Source organism: Macaca mulatta, chromosome 10 (genome assembly GCF_049350105.2).
Source record: "Macaca mulatta isolate MMU2019108-1 chromosome 10, T2T-MMU8v2.0, whole genome shotgun sequence".
NCBI classification, from domain to species: domain Eukaryota; kingdom Metazoa; phylum Chordata; class Mammalia; order Primates; family Cercopithecidae; genus Macaca; species Macaca mulatta.
In genome coordinates this window covers 102,990,911-103,009,821 of record NC_133415.1, presented here as the reverse complement: position 1 = coordinate 103,009,821, position 18,911 = coordinate 102,990,911, and the positions used below count along the sequence as shown (strand labels likewise).

The window sequence follows — 18,911 nt, the reverse complement described above, 5'->3', positions numbered from 1 at the left end:
CAGGCATTGCGGGCACCTGTAATTTCAGCTACTCAGGAGGCTGAGGCAGGAGAATTGCTTGAAACCAGAAGGCAAAGGTTGCAGTGAGCCGAGATCACGCCACTGCACTCCAACCTGGGTGATAGAGCTTGAGACTCCGTCTCAAAAAAAAAAAAAAAAGAAAAAGTAAGTCAGATCATGTCATCATGTCATTCCTCTACTCAAAACCCCATAGGGAAGGGACTTCCCAGTTCATTTTAAGTAACCGGCTCCCCCATGCCCTTTAGGTCTTGGATCCAATGTCATCTTCTTAAACAGGACTTCCCTAACCTTCACCCCCACCTCCCAAGAAAGCAGGGATTCTGCCATGTTCCCTGCTGTTTCCCTGGGTCGGGTTGGTGCTTAATAAATGTGTTCAGTGAAAGAATGAAGGAATGAGTTATCTCAGGCAGTCTGTCCATCAACCATCGGGTGCTGGCCACTGTGAGGGTCTCTGGACACCAGCAGTAACCAGCCACCCTACCCTGTTTGGAGGCTGTGGGATGCGAGTAGAGAGCTTTAGAAGGTGTTTACCTGAAATCTGACAACCAGCCCCCACCAAAGCCACCAAACCCCCCCTCCAGCCTTAAGCTCCTGGGTTAAAAAATCCAACTGTTGGATTAACTGTGCTGTTAATACATGATGCAAAACCAGCCAGCTTCACCAGAATTCACCAGGACTTGGGTTGCAACCCATCCCTGCCACTGAAAGGTGGCTTTTCCTTCCTGGGAGGAGGTGTGGGAAAGAAACGGAGGGAGCATAGGCCTGGTGGGGGACAGTGGCTCTCTATGGCAGGAACACTCAGGAAACAGCCCTGGGGTGACTGGTAGTGCAGGAATCCAGGACTTAAACCCTCAGAGAACCTGGATTCTGGAAGGGACTCTTACCTCCCCTCTCTGCTCCCCTCAGCACCTCTCAGGACCTTCCACAGCCTCTAGGGAGGCTCCTATGTGATCTCACTGTATGGATTTTTTTTTTTTTTTTTTTTGAGACCAAGTCTCACTCTTGTCACCCAGGTTGGAATGCAATGGCACCATCTCGGCTCACTGCAACCTCCACCTCCCAGGTTCAAGTGATTCTCCTGCCTCAGCCTCCCAAGTAGCTGGGATAAGTAACCTGGCTAATTTTTGTATTTTTAGTAGAGACAAGGTTTCACCATGTTGGCCAGGCTGGTCTCAAACTCCTGGCCTCAGGTGATCCACCGGTCTTGGCCTCCCAAAGTGCTGGGATTACAGGCGTGAGCCACCGCGTCCAGCCTGTATGGAATTTCTATGAGCAATTATTGCATACTTTGTTGTCAGTTAGACCTGGGGTAAATCCCTGCTGCTGTCATTTATCTGCTGAAGTACTAAACGCATCTGGCTGAGCCTTAATTCATTCATCAGGCATTTATTGAGCTTCTACCATGTGCCAGCCCCAATCTTGGCACGGGGGCTCTGCTGTGACCAAAGCTGTTCTCTGCCCTCAGGAGCTTGCTCTCTGATAGGAGAGACAGGGACTGCAAGCTCAATCCCCACCACAAGCGCTGTGAAGACAAAACAGGGTGATGTCACAGTGACTGGAGGAGGGGGCACCTTTGAGCAGGGTGGTGGTGGTGGGGCTCTCTGAGGAGGCAATACCATTGGTGTTTAAGAGTCAAATAAATGTTGCTTGTCTAGCTCTTGGTCCAGCGCCTGACAGATATTAAGCGCTCAGCAAATCTCATAGTGACCCTAGCTGTCATTTTCATTAGCTGACTGTCCTCTCCATCGGGAGAGCCTGAGCTGGGGAAGATGCGGGACAGGCTCGAGGTTTCTCCTCTTTGGGCGCACAGCACAGAGCTGGCACACAGCTGATGAACGCACGGTCCCCGAAACCTCTGCACACAGTAGGGCTTGATAAACCAGCCCACCGTCCATCGGCCTCGCCAGGGAGCATTGTACAAAGCACCCGCCAAACGCTCCCTGGCCTCCGCCCCGGCCCGGCGCCCTGCCTTCGCGTCCCTTGCACACGGTGGGCGCTTAACGCTGCGGGCTCAAGAAATGCCCATTTCTGGGCCCAGCCTCGGCCCACTGCAAGGGCCAGTGAACCGAAGCCTAGGTGGGCGGCGACGCGCCGCGAGCTCCAGGTGGGCTGGAGCCGGGAACCCAGCCGCGGCTGAGCGGGTCAGGCGGGCACGCGCCTCCGCCCCACGCTTCCGCGCCCAGCTGCGTCCAGCTGCGGCCCAGCCTCTGGCTCGCGGCGGTTGGCTGCGGCTCAGCGGCATCCGATTGGCCTGCGCGGCTCCAGCGCGAGCCCCGATTGGCTGTGACGCGCGGCCGGGCGAGGACCCCGCCCGCGGCGCCGCCGCGCCCGGCGCTGGGCGGTCATTGGGCGGCGTGATCTCGCCGCGGTTCCGCGGCCCTGCCGCCGCCGCCGCCAGCAGAGCGCACCGGGCCGGTCGGGCGAGTGGCCATGGCGGGCGCCGAGGATGGGCCGGGCCAGCAGCTGGAGCTGGACGAGGACGAGGCGTCCTGTTGCCGCTGGGGCGCGCAGCACGCTGGGGCCCGCGAGCTGGCTGCGCTCTACTCGCCAGGTAAGACCTCCGGGCCCCCCTCCAGGCCTGCGGTCACCAGCCCCCGCTGTGGACAGCGACCCTAGATTGGAGCCCCAACCTCGGGCCCAGATGCGGAACTCCAGCCTGGGTGTCTACTTGCAAATAGCGCCCCTAAGTTCGGGGACCCCACCCCAGCGTCCCTTCCAAACCCAAGCCAGAACCTTGGCCCCGGGGTTTCCTGGCTGCAAAGACACTCCCCAGATCAAGAAACTACCATGAGCTTCCTGGGCGACAAATGGAGCTCCCATCGGACCCGCAGATACGGAATCCTAGCCCCGGGGCATTCTTGGTTGCGAAGAGTGCTCCTAGACTTAGAACCCCACCTCGTCATCCCTGCAGGACCCAGTCCAAGCCCAAAGCTGCCCTTCAGCTATAAGCACTGCCCTCAGGCCCCTAAAAGTCACACCTCATCCCAGGTTCCCCAAATCTGGAATCTACACCCTAGTGCCTCCTCTGTGCCCTAGCCCAGGCCCTGGGCTGCAGACAATGACCTCACTTCCCTAACTTGGGAATGTCAGCTCCTCTGCCCAGGGAACCCTAACTCAGGGGCTTCCAGCTGCACGGTACCCCCCACACCCTTCCCCCAAAACCCCATCCTAGTGATAGCTTCAGTGGCTACAGACCGATATCCTCTCCTCAACCCTCCAGTGGGGAGCATCAGTCCTTAACCCATATTCTTGGATCCCAGGCAGTGAAGGGACTGAACGTACCCCAGTGTAAGCTCCCCTGTACAAAAGCCCCAACTCCAGCTCTTGCCCCTTCGTCACGTCCATGTATTAGCCCCTTCCTTAGGACTTGGGACTGGAACCCCCATATTCCCCAGACCAGATCACAAGTTGGAGTTCACCTCTCCCTCTGCCCCTTTCCCTGGGGCCACGGTTTCTCCCTAGCTTCTTCCTGCTTTGCTCACTGTATATGCTCCAGCAAGCACGCTGGGGCACCCCCACCTTCTCTGACTCCTATGTTGAGCCTTAGGAGTTTTATTGTTTGGCTTCAGAAGGGCCCTGTGTCCCCAGGGGTTAAGGAAGCGCCTTTGAGAACTCCAGATTCAGGTTACTGGGAGGCACCGGTTACTGGGAGGCACCTCTGCCTAGGTGTCACCATCGCATCAAGCTTTGTTTGTCAAACATTCTGACATCCTTTTGCTGTGGGGCAGCCACCAAGCACCACACGCAGCCCTTGCCTGGAGTGGGTCTGGGTCACTAGCACCTTAGCTTTCCACCCTCACGGGTCTGGGTTCCATGCTGTCTCTTCCTTAAAAAGCAGCATGGCCATGGGCCATTTGCGATTCCTCACTGGGTCCTAGACCACTCCATTCTCTGTATGTGATTTTTTAACTCCTGACTTGGGCACCTGGTCCATGCCGCTATGGTTTCTTCAGGCCTGTACCCAAGGCACCCAGCCTACGGACTTACAACCTCCGGCTCTCCTGGAGGTAGGCCAGGGTTAACATCCTGACTCTATTACTCAGCTGTATGACCTGGTCCAAGCCACTTTCCGTCTCTTTTTCCCCTTGGTTTCCTTGCAAGTTAAAGTTTATCTGCCCCTTTGTGTTAGGAAGTGGAAATGAGATCGTCCACTGTGGTGCGGCGCCTGGCATTCAGTAGGCACTCCCTGTTGTTAACAGTAGTCTGACCTTTGCTGTGGGGGATCCACCTCACCTCTCTGGTCCTCAAACTCCCCACCTGGGAATTGGGGATAAGGATTCAAGGGCCTCCCTCTTTAGTGTCCAGCTCTGCCTGCTCCTGTGAACCCTGCCTACTTTCAGACAGCCCAAATCATTCCCAGGCATTCTGAGCCTCCCCAGGGATTGCTGTCTCCCCACCTCACCACGATCAATTGCTTATTTGTCCATTTCTGGTTTCCCCAAGTGCGCTTCACTCTCTGAACAGCCATGCCTGAATCACAGTCTGCAGACAGCCTGGTGCCCCAAATCTGCAGTCAAGGCCTCTTATCTCCTCCAGACCTGGAGGTAGGGGAGGAGACTTGCCAAACTGGTTTCTCCAACTTCCTTTCCACTGGCCTCTCTGCTTCTATCCGCTCACTGTGTGATCTTGGGGAAGTACTTGACCCCTCTGGGCCTGATAAAATGAGAAACCAGGCGCAATGCATGTTGAGCACCTATCTTCTAGCCCGTGTTCTAGGCTCTGGGGGCAGAGTGGTGAGCAAGACAGAAAAAAATGGAGCTGGCTGGGCACAGTGGCTCACACCTATAATCCTAGCACTTTGGGAGGCCAAATTGGGTGGATCACTTGAGGTCAGGAGTTCGAGACCAGCCTGGCCAACATGGAGAAACCCCGACTCTACTAAAAATACAGAAATTAGCTGGGCATGGTGGCAGGCCCCTGTAATCACAGCTACTCGGGAGGCTGAAGCAGGATAATCTCTTGAACCCGGGAGGCGGAGGTTGCAGTGAACCAAGACCGCGCTACTGCATTCCAGCCTGGATGACAGAGCGAGACTCTGTCTCAAAAAAAGAAAAAGAAAAAATGGAGCTGGCATTTTAGTAGATAGCCAGGCAATAAACTTGACAAATAACTGTCTCACATGCCCAGTGGTGGCAAGCGCTGTGGAGCAAATATATAGCAGGAGAGGGGGACCTGAAATGTTGGGGACGGGATGACATTTTAGGGAGGGGGCGTGAAGGCCTCCCTGAGCAGGTGACATTCGAAGGAAGGCCTGAAGGGAGGCCTGAAGGGAGGAAGGGCCGAGGGAGGGAGCCCTGAGGATATTTGAAGAAGGATTGGTCCAGACCAGGGAAACAACAAATGCAAAGACCCTGAGGTGGGAGCTTGCCAGTCATATTTAGGGAACATGGAGGACACATGTAGGCTGGAGGGAAGAGTGGGAGAAGTTCCTGGGTTCTAGGAGCGGAATGTTTGAGATTACTGGGGCCGGAGGTGGTTTGGCACTGTGACAGTTGACAGTCATAATCATGGCAATCAACATAGCCGAGTGATTGAGCCTTCACTGTGCTGGCATGTTCCTCATCTGCTCTCAGTGCATCCCTACTACAACTGTGTGAGCTGTACCCTGATATTAACCCCATTTACAGAGGAGGAGGCTGCAACCCCTCCCAGCCCCCACCCCATGCACGCCCTTCCTAAAGCTCACCTTGATCGGGGTTAGGCCCACATCTGCCCTCGCCTGATGGGAAGGCCAGCAGGACAGGGACTGAACCTATTTGGTTTGCTTGAAGTGCTTGGCCCCTCACGAGCACCCAGTCCACTTTTGTCGGAACGTTTCCTGAGGCTTAGAAAATGGGAGAGACTGCCTGAGGTCATAGGGCGGGGCACCGGGCAGCAGCAGGCCTAGGCCTGGAACCCGGGACTGGGCAGGGAGCGGGTGCCCTAGGTCTTACGTTCTTACTCTTCACTGTGGAAGTCAGCCAGCCAGGGGTGAGTGTGTGGGAGGCAGGGGCGAGTATTCCAGATCATCAGAACAGCATGTGTGCAGGGCAGGTGGCAGAGAAAGGGCCTCTGAGTAGTTGTACCAGAACAGCATGGGGCCGAGGCAATGGTGACAGGTGCAGCAGGGAGGCAGCCGCAGCCTGATTCTGCAGGCCCCAACTGTCTGGCCTAGAGGTTGAGCCCTGGTCCTGCGGGACCTGGGAGCCATGAAGGGTCCTGTTGTAGGCTTGAGTTTTGCAGCAGCAGCCCACCTCATGCCAGATGTCAGGATTTGTGAAGGGCCTGGCCAGCTTGGCAGGCCGGAGGGTGAGACGGGTGTCCAACTTCCCAAAAGGTCCCAGCTGAAATCTGGCCGTGTGTGTGCTGCTTCTCAGGTGCCCCACGTTTCAAGGGTGCAGCCTGAAGAGTCCTTGATCCACCTGTCCCCAACCCAGGCTAACTGTTGGTGCCCCCTGCCCTGGGGATTACAGAGGCTCTTGGCACCGGGGGAGGGGAAAGGTGGAGGGTGTCAGGAGTACTGGGTGAGAGTCCTGGCCTGTACTCTCGAAGCTGAGCCCAGGGGTTCACAGTCCCCCAGATGGGCCTTCTGTTTTTTGCTCATTTTGTCTCTGTTTCTCATCTTTGTTTCTTTCATTTTTTTGGTTTGTTTTTGAGACAAGGTTTTGCTCTGTTACCCAGGCTGGAGTGCGGTGGAGCGATTGTAGCTCACTGCAACCCGAAACTTCTGAGCTCAAATTATCCTCCCGCTTCAGCCTCCAGAGTGCCGAGATTGCAGGTGTAAGCTACCACGCCCAGCTAATTTTTATTTTTATTTTTGTAGAGACAGGATCTGGTTATGTTGCCCAGGCTGGTCTCCAACTCCTGGCCTCAAGTGATCCTTCTACCTTGGCCTCCTAAAGCACTGGTATTACAGGCATGAGCTGCGGCACTCAGCCTGTTTCTCATCTTCCCGTGGCTCTGATTCCTTATTTGTCTCTCATCTCATATTTATCCCTCTGTCCGTCTCTCATCCCCGCCTTCTCTTTACCTCTTGTCCCCCATTTCCCTGAGGCTGAGGGTCTGCTGGAGGCCAGGGGCCCTCTGAAGTTCAGCTTATTTGGGGCTTGCCTCTACCTGGAACCAGAAGAGTTGGGCCCGCCAAGCCTTTTACTGCAGCCTGTCACTTGGAAAGCAGGATGACAAAGGCATGATCCCAGCCCTCCCCTGCTCTTCCTAGCCCTCCATACCTACCACATGAGGCCAGCCCTTCCTCTGGCCAACAAGTGGCCACTACTATTGGCTCAGATCTTCAACCCCTGCCAAGCCAGGGGCTGGCTCTAAAAGCAGGACCTCAGCATTACAGCCAGAGGACAGCCCAGGCCTCCTGTGTCCTGAGCAGCCACACTCCCTGACCCCGCTTCAGTCTGCCCATCTGTTAAGTGACACAGTTTAGGCCAGTTGACCCCACAGGCCCTACCAGGCTGATGGTCCATGCTGTGACTTTGGTAACCCTCAAGTGACTTTGGACAAGTGCCTTCACCTCTCCAGGCCCAGCTTCTCTCTCTGAAGAATGAGACAGAGGGTCCCTAGCCCCAGGAGGTGATGAGGCGTGCTGAGGTCACCTTAGCCCTGTACCTGGCATGTTCTAGTTGCTCAGTGAAAGCTACTTACGTTGTGTATGTTTTTACCTCCCCTCCCGGAGATGGAATCTTGCTCTGTCACCCAGGCTGGAGTGCAGTGGTGCGATCTTGGCTCACTGCAACCTCTGCCTCCGGGGTTCACGCGATTCTCCTGCCTCAGCCTCCAGAGTAGCTAGGATTACAGGTGCACACCACCACACATGGGTAATTTTTATATTCTTAGTCAAGACGGGGTTTCACTATGTTCATGTTAGCGAGGCTGATCTCTAACTCTTGACCTCATGATCTGCCCGCCTCAGCCTCCCAAAGTGCTGGGATTACAGGCATGAGCCACCACACCTGGCCATTGTGTATGCATTTTTTATGGATCAGAATTAAGGTATTTGGTCTGCAGAAGGATCCAGCTTCCAGAGGCCAAAGAGAGATGGAGTTTAGACGGAAAAGTATTCAGATTTGGAGGACGTTCTCCATGGCCTGGGGAGAGAGCTGGATCATCTCTGGTTTCAGGACAGCCCCTAACATCCAGGCTAACATGTCTCATTGATGAGTCTGGGATCCAAACCCAGCTCTGAACCTCAGTTTCCTTGTCTAGGAAATGAGATCACTCAGTTCCTTCCTTGAGGGGCTGATACTTGAATGAGAGACTGTGCCTCGGGCTCAAAAACTCAGATGACTACAGGGGCCCAGCCAGGGCCACCACCAAATCTGGCCACCGAGTGTGAGACCCCAGGGAAGGGAGAGGACCAGGGTGAACCTGGAGCTCGTATCCCATCGGATGGGGGCAGCTATTACTGTTCAGGCCTAGGGTGGCCAGAACCCTGTGTTATTGAGGGAAGCAGGAAACTAGGAATTTTACGTGATTTTCAAATTTAGTTCACTTTTTAAAACTGAGGGCAAAATGTCAGAGGGAGCCAGTTTGCAACGTCTCCAATATGGGCCACACCCCAGCACATGACAGGCTTCAGTGGGTGTCAGCCATTGTTAGGGTAACTTATTTGATTGTGTTGCAGTTGGATCTGCCCGCTTCCTGTCCCTGTGTGCTGTGGGGCAGGCAGGCAGGTCCATCGGGAGGGTTCACTTGTTCTTTCCTTCTCACCGCCTCTCCATGTCCTCCCACCTCGGCCGCTCGGGGCTTTCTGCTTCTGAGCCCTGGGCCTTGGCTACAAACAAGAACCAGAAAGGGGAAGGCCCTGCTGGGCCTGATCATAGTGATCCCCAGGCTGGGGCAGCTGCCGGGCAGTGGGGGTGCTGCGTGGCTCCAGGGAAACAGCCCTTGCCTGAGAATTGGGAAACCAGGAGATCTAGGCCCCTGTGACCTCTGCTATGTGACCTCTGTTGAGGTCCTTCGCCTTCTTGGGCTTCAGTGTCCTCCTCTGTACAAAAGGGGCCAAAGGGATGTAACCTTGGTGTCTCCCCTTCCCCTTCTGAGCCTTGGTCTTTTCATAGGCCAGGGGAGGGCAGCTATCCTGATTCTGGTTCGGGGTAGGTCAGGAGCAGCTTGCTGTTGTGTGACCTGGACAAGGCCCTCTCCCTCCCTGAGCCTCAGTTTCCCTATCATGACAAATGGGGAACCCAGTACTTCCTTCCCAAGGTATGTCGGTGAGCGGCACCCAGACACAAAGCTGTGGAGTTGTCCGTTAGGATTGTGGTTGGGAATTTCATTCCCAGATGCTCATTCTGCAAGCATTTACTGAGTATCAGGGCCCTGGTGAGTGAGCCAGGCATGGTTCTGGGCCTCCCGACTTCACATTTAGGTAGGGAAGGCAAACGTAGACAAGGCCACAGGCATGAGTGATGGGCCTCGTGTTGGGGGAGTGTGGGGTCAGAGGAGGCATCATGGATGGCTTCCTGGAGATGGAGGTTTCCAGGGTGAGATCAGCAGGAGCAGTGTCAGGTGCACAGGGAGTGAAGGGAACAGCATACACAGAGCCCTAAAAAGAAGAAAGGATGGACACGGGAGGAGCCCTTCTCACCTGCTCTGGCCCTGACCCCTTCACAGGGACCTGTCTGGCCCCGCTGCTTAAGGGGGACCTGGGTTCCTCACCCAGAATGTCATCAAGGTGATAGGGTGATGGGGAATAGAGGGAGGGACCAGGGGCAGCAGGAACAGGATGGAGCCGGGCGAGAGCAGGATCTTAGGAGCCAGACCTCTGGCCATGGAATTCTGGTCTCTGCTGACTAGTTGGGTGGCTTTGGGCTACTTCCTTGACCACTCTGGTGGTCAGTTTTCTCATCTGCAAAAGGACATCACTTCAGCAGGCGCCTGACATGTAGTAACTGCTCAGTACATTTTAAACACCCATGATCAAATTATTGTCATTAAAGGTCTTCTCTGCCTTACAGAGCAGCTGCCTGGGGCATACCCTAGTCACATGTTCTGTGTCACCCACATGGTGTTTTTATTTCCTTTTTTTTTTTTTTTTTTTTTTGAGACGGAGTCTCACAGTGTCACCCGGGCTGGAGTGCAGTGGCGCAATCTCGGCTCACTGCAAGCTCCACCTCCCAGGTTCACGCCATTCTCCTGCCTCAGCCTCCCGAGTAGCTGGGACTACAGGCGCCCGCCACCACGCCCAGCTAATTTTTTGGCATTTTTAGTAGAGATAGAGTTTCACCGTGTTAACCAGGATGGTTTCGATCTCCTGACCTTGTGATCTGCCCGCCTCAGCCTCCCAAAGTGTTGGAATTACAGGCATGAGCCACCGCGCCTGGCCTTTTTTTTTTTGAGATAGAGTTTCGCTCTTGTCACCCAGGCTGGAGTGCAATGGCGTGATCTCAGCTCACTGTAACCTCTGCCTCCTGGGTTCAAGCAATTCTCCTGCCTCAGCCTCCCGAGTAGCTGGGACTCCAGGTGCCTGCCACCACGCCTGGCTAGTTTTTGTTTTTTTGTTTGTTTGTTTGTTTGTTTTTGAGGCGGAGTCTCGCTCTGTCTCCCAGGCTGGAGTGCAGTGGCCGGATCTCAGCTCACTGCAAGCTCCGCCTCCCGGGTTTACACCATTCTCCTGCCTCAGCCTCCCGAGTAGCTGGGACTACAGGCGCTCGCCACCGCGCCCGGCTAGTGTTTTGTATTTTTTAGTAGAGACGGGGTTTCACCGGGTTAGCCAGGATGGTCTCGATCTCCTGACCTCGTGATCCACCCGTCTCGGCCTCCCAAAGTGCTGGGATTACAGGCTTGAGCCACCGCGCCCGGCTGTTTTTGTATTTTTAGTGGAGACAGTGTTTTGCCACATTGGCCAGGCTGGTCTCAAACTCCTGACCTCAGGTGATCTGCCTGCTTCGGCCTGCCAAAGTGCTGGGATTACAGGCATGAAACACTGCGTCCAGCCATATTTCCTTTAATTTTTAAAATTTTTTGTTTTGTTTGTTTATTAATAGAGACAGGGTCTTGCCGTGTTGCCCAAGCTGGTCTTGAACTCCTGGGCTCAAGCAATCCTCTCGCCTCAGCTTCCCAGAGTGTTTGGATTACAGGAGTACGCCACTGGGCCTAACCCCTTTTATTTATTTTATTTTTATTTTTATTTTAGTTTTAAAATAACTAAATAGTTGGGATTACAGGCACCCGCCACCATGCCTGGCTAATTTTTGTATTTTTAGTAGAGATGGGGTTTCACCATGTTGGCCAGGGTCGTCTCGAACTCCTAGTCTCAAATGATCCTCCTGCCTTGGCCTCCCAAAGTGCTGGGATTACAGGTGTGAGCCACCGCACATGGCCCCTTTTTATTTTTTTATTTTAATTTACGATTAAAAGAAAACAATGTAGGCCGGGCGCGGTGGCTCAAGCCTGTAATCCCAGCACTTTGGGAGGCCGAGATGGGCGGATCACGAGGTCAGGAGATCGAGACCATCCTGGCTAACACGGTGAAACCCCGTCTCTACTAAGAAATACAAAAAATAGCCGGGCGAGGTGGCAGCGCCTGTAGTCCCAGCTACTCGGGAGGCTGAGGCCGGAGAATGGCGTGAACCCGGGAGGCGGAGCTTGCAGTGAGCTGAGATCCGGCCACTGCACTCCAGCCTGGGCTACAGAGCGAGACTCCGTCTCAAAAAAAAAAAAAAAAAAAAAAGAAAACAATGTAATATGCTAGTACTTTAAAAGGGAATAAGGGAAAAGCCAGTCTTTATAGATTTTTTTTTTTTTTAACATAAATGGTTGCTATTTGGCGCTTTGCTTTTTGCGCTTACCTAGATGTCCTGGGCGTCTCCACGTCCACTTATAGACAACTGCCCAGGCGTTTTCCTGGCTGCAGAGATGATGTGGACTGAATTTATTTGGCCAATCCCCGGGCAACGGCCACTTAGGTTATTTCCCAAGTTTTGACACCACAAACAAAGCCGCAGTGAGTGAATCAGCTTGTCTGAACTCATGTGTCTATGAAAACTATGTGGCGGCCGGGCGCGGTGGCTCAAGCCTGTAATCCCAGCACTTTGGGAGGCCGAGGCGGGTGGATCACGAGGTCAGGAGATCGAGACCATCCTGGCTAACATGGTGAAACCCCGTCTCTACTAAAAATACAAAAAACTAGCCGGGCGTGGTGGCGGGCGCCTGTAGTCCCAGCTACTTGGGAGGCTGAGGCGGGAGAATGGCGTGAACCCGGGGGGCGGAGCTTGCAGTGAGCCGAGATCGCGCCACTGCACTCCAGCCTGGGTGACAGAGCGCGAGACTCCGTCTCAAAAAAAAAAAAAAAAAAAAAAAAGAAAACTATGTGGCAACACTTAAACAGATTGCACACCCAAAGCCTGACTTCTGACTCCTCTTGGGAATCAGAAGCTTTGCCTCCCTGGCCCACCTGCCATACTTTGAGAAGCCCCACTGTCCCCATAGCCCTATTTGTCCATGAATTCCTGACTCGTTGTCTGGAGCCTGCTTGAGGGAGACTGGGCAGGGTGTGAGCCACCAGGATTAAAGGTTGTTTGTAGCCTCTGCCTCCAAATACCTGCAAAAGGGGACAAGTGAAGCCACAAAGATTCTAGTTTAAAAAAAGAAAAAGAAGCTCATTAAAGTTCCCTTAGGCATCTCCAGAGAGAGCCCAGAGAGGCCCAGGAGACCAGAGTTCTGATCCTGTCTGTCAAAGAATTGGGCCACTCTCTGAAGGGCCCCTTCCTTGGTTTAATTCATCCAGCCCGACTGTTTGATCTTGGCCAGGGCCTCAGTGACGTCATCTGTGAAATGGGTACAGAATCCTTTGTGGGAGTCTGTAAGCTCAGCTTGTGTTTGGCAATATAGACGCATTGAACACAGTTGATAAGCTCCTGGCTGGGTGCGGTGGCTCACACCTGTAATCCTAGCACTTCGGGAAGCTGAGGCAGGCGGATCACATGGTTAGGAGTTCAAGACCAGCCTGGCCAATATGGTGAAACCCCATCTTTACTAAAAATACAAAAATTAGCTGGGTGTGGTGCAGGCGCCTATAATCCCAGCTACTCGGGAGGCCGAGGCAGGAGAATTGCTTGAACCCAGGAGGTGGAGGTTGCAGTGAGCCGAGATGGCACCACTGCACTCCAGCCTGGGTGATAGAGTGAGAATCTGTCTCAGAAAAAAAAAAAAAGAAAGAAAAGAAAAGTTCCCATGGGGCCACACTCTGCCTGGCCTTGACCCTCCAGCCTTTACGTCTCACTGCTTTACCTCTGCTCCCTGCAGGCAAGCGCCTCCAGGAGTGGTGCTCTGTGATCCTGTGCTTCAGCCTCATCGCCCACAACCTGGTCCACCTCCTGCTGCTGGCCCGCTGGGAGCACACGCCCCTCGTCATAGTCGGTGTTGGTGAGTGCCCGAAGCACTGCTGCCTGCCTCAACTTCCCTAGGGGCCAGGGACCCACCGGGTAACTGGCGTGTGCGTGTGTCCACATGCGCAGATGTGTGTGCTCGAGTCCAGTATGTGCCTTGGGTACCCTGCCTCCCTATCGCAGTCAGCGGCATCTCCCTGCAGCCTGACACTTGGGCCCAAAACCTAAACATGATCCTCAGTTCCTCCCCCTTCCTCTTGCATTGCACATCCAAACCATCAGCAAATGCTGTTAACTCTACTTTCAAACTGCATGAGGAGTACCGCCGCCATGGCTCTGTACCTTCATGGTCCCCACGCTGGTCCAGCTACCATCCTCCCGCCTGGACTGTTTCAGGAGCCTCCTTCCTGGTCTCCCTGCCTTCACCTTTGCCCTGCACCATCCAGTCTCCACATGGCTAGCTGGATCCTGCTAGAGCCCCAGGCAGATCATGCCACTCCCCCACTCTTATCTGCATACACCTGCAGCTGTACAGAACACACGCTTCTCAGTGTACCTGCCCCAGCTTCCTCTCTCCACCCTCATGCTAGGTCACCCTGCACCTGCCATGCTGGCCCCCTGACTATGCCTCTGTCACCTAGTCTCAGATACATTCCTACTCAGGGCTTTTACATGTGCCGTTCTCTATGACTAGAACTCTGACAGTAGACACCTACATGGCTCACTCCAGGTCTCTGCTGAGAGGTCACCTCCTCACAGCAGAGGAGGTGTGATTGCCCCACAAAAAATAACAGCCCCGGCCAGGTGTGGTGGCTCATGCCTGTAATCCCAGCACTGTGCGAGGCTGAGGGGGGCAGATCACTTGAGGTCAGGAGTTCAAGACCAGCCTGGCCAACATGGTGAAACCCTGCCTCTACTAAAAATACAAAAATTAGTCGGGCTTGGTGGCAGGTGCCTGTTGTCTCAGCTACTTGGGAGGCTGGGGCAGGAGAATCACTTAAACCCAGGAGGCAGAGGCTGCAGTGAGCCAAGATCATACCACAGCACTTCAGCCCGGGCAGCAGAACGAGACTCTGTCTCAAAATAGCAGTCTTGTCACACACCGTCCCCCTTTTCTGTTGTTACACTGTGTCCACAGTGTCTTTATTTGTTTATCGTCTTATCTCTCCCAACTCAAATGCCAGCTCCCTGAGAGCAGAGATTTTTGTCTGTTTTCTTCATTCACCGCTGTGTCCCTAGCTCAAGCCTCAGGCCTGGCACACAGCCGGTGCTCAGTATTTTTTGAATCGATGAATGAATGAATGAGAGAGCTGTTGTTTATTAGTACCTCCTGGGTGTTTTCCGTCGGTCACTTCTTACGCTAAGGTTGTCATCATTTTCCAGATGAGGAAACTGAGGCTCAGAGAAGGGACCAGTCCAGAGTCACACTTCAAGGCAGAGCACAACATAGTTATTAATACACTATCTCCACTCCCAGGCCCTGGGTGACTCAGTTTCCTTCCTCTCCATGCACCACCCGTCCCCTCCCAGTCCCCAGCTTCCAGACTGAAGGGGGCGGCTGTGCCCTTGGTCCTGCCTGACCATCCCTAAGGGTTCAACTCCCACAATCTCATTAAAAGCATTCTAGCCGCCTAAGCCAATAGTGCTCAGGCCAGCTAATTGAACCATCTGGGTCTGGGATGGGGTTGGTATATGCTGAGGATGGGAGAGAGATGAACCCGTCCATTGCTGGGAAGCCCAGGCAGGAGCCAGGCATGTCCCTGCCCCCAGGGATGGGAGAGACCTGCACCCCAAGCCTCTCTGCCTCAAGCCCCATATTCAAGGGCAGGAATATAGACAGTCTGAGCTTTGCAGCCTCATCTGGGGATGGTTACGAGCAGGTCTCTACAGACCTGGGTTCAAGTCCCAGCTCCACCACCTTCTGGCTCTGTGGTCTTGGGCAAGTGTTATTGCATCTCTGAGCCTCATTTTCCACAGTGTAAATGAGGCTGCTGGCAGTACCTGCCTCCTAGGGCTGTTGTGAAGGCAAAATGCAGGTGTGCCTAGGTGCTGAGAAAACTAGTGACTAAGCAGGGGCGGGGAGGGGATAGCACCTGCCAGACCGCTGATCAAGGCTTGCACCTTAGCTTACTGGTCAGTTTAATGATGGATGTTTTGTGAGCACTTACTATGTGCCAAGCCCCATGCTGGGCACTTTTCACTCTTTGTGCCACCCTAGTGAGGAGGTTCCCATCACCATCTGAGAGGCTATGTAAGTCGCTTGTTGGTCCTCACCCAGGCAGCAGCAGAGTCTGAGATCACAAATCCAGACCTGCCTGGCTTTCAAATGAGGACTTCCCCACCAGGGCCTGTATAGCCTCCAGTTAACATTGGGAGGCCAGGCCGTTCCAGGCCTCTACAGGGGTAAAAGATGGGCTCTATCAGAGCCCAGGTGTGTGCTGTGCAGGCTGGGAGGGTGAATGTCCCAGGCAGGTCACCGTCTCCCTTCCCTGGTTGGGACCTGAGCTTCCAGCCACAGCCCAGGAAATCTCTGGCTTTCGAGGCTGCACAACACCAGCTTCCCCATCCCACACCTTTGCCTCTGGGCTGATAAGAGTAGACAATCCCCTGATAGTGGTGTTTGCACAGTCCCTAATCGATTTAAATAGCCACCCTGATTTGTGTGTTAACATGCAGGCAGTAAGGGCACCATGCCAGCCTGCAGAGCCTGCCCCCTACCCCTCACTCTCTGCCCCAGAGCTTCCATTGTCCCAGGCAGGCCCCAGAAATCAAGGAAGGCAGAAGCACGGAAAGGTGTCAAGTCAGTAAACACAGACACACATGACGCAGCACTGGGAAGCAAAATCAAGCTAAGAGGGTAGGCGGGAAAGGCCTCTCTGAAAAGGTGACGTTTGCACAGACACCTGAAGGAGATGAGGGAGGGACCGTGCAGAGATCTTGGGGAGGGGCATCCAAGGCACAGGGAAGAGCAAATGCAAAGGCCCCGAGGTTGGCACATGCTTGCTGTGTTTGGGAACAGAGCAAGGCCATTGTGGCTGGAGGAAATTGATCAAAGGAAAATTGTGGCAGCCCAGCGACGCACTGGAAGCAGATGTTGTGGTGCCTTGAGGGCCGTGGTCTGGATGTGGGGTCATGAGAAGCCATTGGTGAGTTTCCCACAGGGAGCTGACATCATCTGATGCTGCAGGGAAGATGGCTGGGGGTGGGGAGAGCCAGGGAGGAGGCACCTGCCATGGTCCAGCTATGTGAAGATGGCAGCCCAGACCCGAGGGCAGCCCAGACCTGGGTGGAGCAGTGGAGGTGGTGATGAGTTGTCAAATTCTGGAGGAGCTGTGAAAGGTGAGCTGCCAGAATGTGCTTCCAGGTTGGCTGTGGAGGTGAGAGGGGGAAGAATTAGCCTGACTCCAAGGTTTCTCTCTCGAGAGTGGAAGGGATGAAGCTGTCATTCACAGACATGGAAAGAGGTCGGCAGAGCAGGCCTGAGGGAGATGCTTGAGATGGCCACTGGTGAGCTAAGGAGAGGTGTCGAGCAGGAAACTGGAAATCCAGGTCTGGAGGTAGGGAGAGGCGGCTGGAAATAGCAATCTGGGGGTCGGGCCGGGTATGGTGGTTCACACCTTTAATCCCAGTACTTTGGGACAGTGAAACCCTGTCTCCACTAAAAATACAAAAATTTGCTGGGTGTGGTGGCAACGTGCCTATAATCCCAGCTACTAGGGAGGCTGAGACAGGAGAATTGCTTGAACCCGGGAGGCGGAGGTTGCAGTGAGCCAAGATCGCACCATTGCACTCCAGCCTGGGCAACAGAGTGATACTCCCTCTGGAAAAAAAAAAAAAAAAAGAGAAAGAAATCCGGGGTCATCTGTGTCGAGATGGAGCTCCTTATCTCCTAAGCTGGCTGAGCACCCCCAGGGGCTGAGTCTCCCATGTTTCCAGGCTGGGGAGGAGGAAGAGCCAGCAAGGGAGGCTGGGATGACGCTGCCAAGGAGGTCGGGGGAGAACCAGGGAGGTCAGGGGAGTACCAGGAAGGGCTTGCAGGGGCCAAGAGGAGAATGTGTTTCCAGGAGTCTTGGGGGTCCACTGGGAACAGCCACCGAGTGGACCAGCAAGGTGGGCAGTAAAGGGACCTTCGGATTTAGCCACGTGGAGGTCAGCCACTTTGACAAGGACATCATTGTCATGAGTCAGTGGGTGAACAAGTGAAGGCCGTGGGAGCCCTGAGCTTTTGTTCCACGTGGAGAAGGAGGAGGAAGTGTTTGGGTTATGAGTTGGCCCTTAAAGGAGCAGTCAGAGTCCTCCGTGGACCTTGTGAGAGGGCCTTCCGGGCAGAGGGCACAGTGAGTCCAGAGGTCGGGGATGAGGTCGGAGAAGTCCCAGGCTCAGGTCGTGGCCCGCCCTGTATGTGGAAGTGGAGTCTGGATTTGACTGAGCTGGAAGGCAGGAAAGACAGGACTGGGACCCAGGACCAAAGCCCATGGATTTGCCCTCAGTGCGTTCACTTGGCCCCTCAGCCACGCCTTCCGTCTCCATGCCAGGCCTTTGAGGTGGGCAGAGAGGGGTGAAGAAGTCCCAGCTGGGTGACCTCTGGGGAAATGGAAGCCCCCACAGGCCCAGAGACTACCTCAAGGTCCCCCGTGAGTCATGGTAGCCTGGGGAGAGCCGTCTCCCATCCGTCTCCTTGTCCCAGTGTTCTGCAGGGAGGGGTGGTAACCAAGCCAAAGCTGCCCCCAGGGGAGCCGGCTGCCAACCGCCACCACCCCAGAGCTGGGACAAAGAGGCTTCTGTGTGCCTGTCTGCCACCCCTGCCCCCGTTAAAGCAGCCTCAGACAGCAGCCTGGAGTCACTGCCACCGGCAGAGGCCGCAAGATCACGGAGCCAGGGGGAGGGCTCCTCCTAAAATAATTACTGACTTCTCTCTAAAGCACACATCCCTCCGTGCTGGGCAGCCTGTGGGCGCCAGGGCTTGGCCATTGGACAGATGGCAAGACTGAGGCTCAGCAGAGAGCTCACAGGAGCTGCGTTGCGGGGGATGCTGGCTGTGTCGCAGGACCCACTGGGCTCTTTACCCAGCAGCCCATTTTAGTAACTTCTCATAGTTAAGGGAGGTAAATGTCCCCATTCTCCATACCTGGGTGCGAAGGCTCCCTAATCCTAACCCTAAGGTTGCATCATCCTGAATGACTCTAGTGAGTCTCTGGCTACTCACCAGCAGCCCTGCCTTGCTCCTGCCACCCTGTGACCTTGGGGAGTCTTTACCCTCTTCTGGAAGGTCAGGATGGGGTGGGGCTTGTTACCATGGACATGAAGTGAGATTGTGCACTTTTTGAAAAATAGACTTTATTTTTTAGAACAAGTTTTCAATTTACAGAAAGATGGGGCAGATAGTACAGAGTCCCCATATGCCTGGGGCACACAGTTTCCTCTGTTATTCACATCTTACATTTTACATTAGTGGGGCACATTTGTTACAGTGTGTGCCAGTGTTGATACATTATCATGAGCTGGAGTCCATGGCTTATTCAGATTGCCTTAGTTCTTCCCTAATGTCCTTCTTCTGTACCTGGATCCCGTCCA

The 18,911-nt window shown here is 54.4% G+C and overlaps 1 protein-coding gene across 2 annotated transcripts in view; it reads left to right on the top strand.

Annotated features, from left to right (window-relative positions):
* Nucleotides 1-18,911, top strand: part of PEDS1 (plasmanylethanolamine desaturase 1) — a 294,224-nt gene that overhangs the window by 260,868 nt on the left and 14,445 nt on the right. Inside the window, exons 2-3 of one of the 2 annotated variants that reach the window (XM_077948320.1) lie at nt 2,412-2,572; nt 13,255-13,374. In XM_077948320.1, the coding sequence (XP_077804446.1) occupies nt 2,452-2,572; nt 13,255-13,374 (241 nt within the window). In that variant the 5' untranslated portion in view covers nt 2,412-2,451. 2 annotated transcript variants of the gene reach the window in all.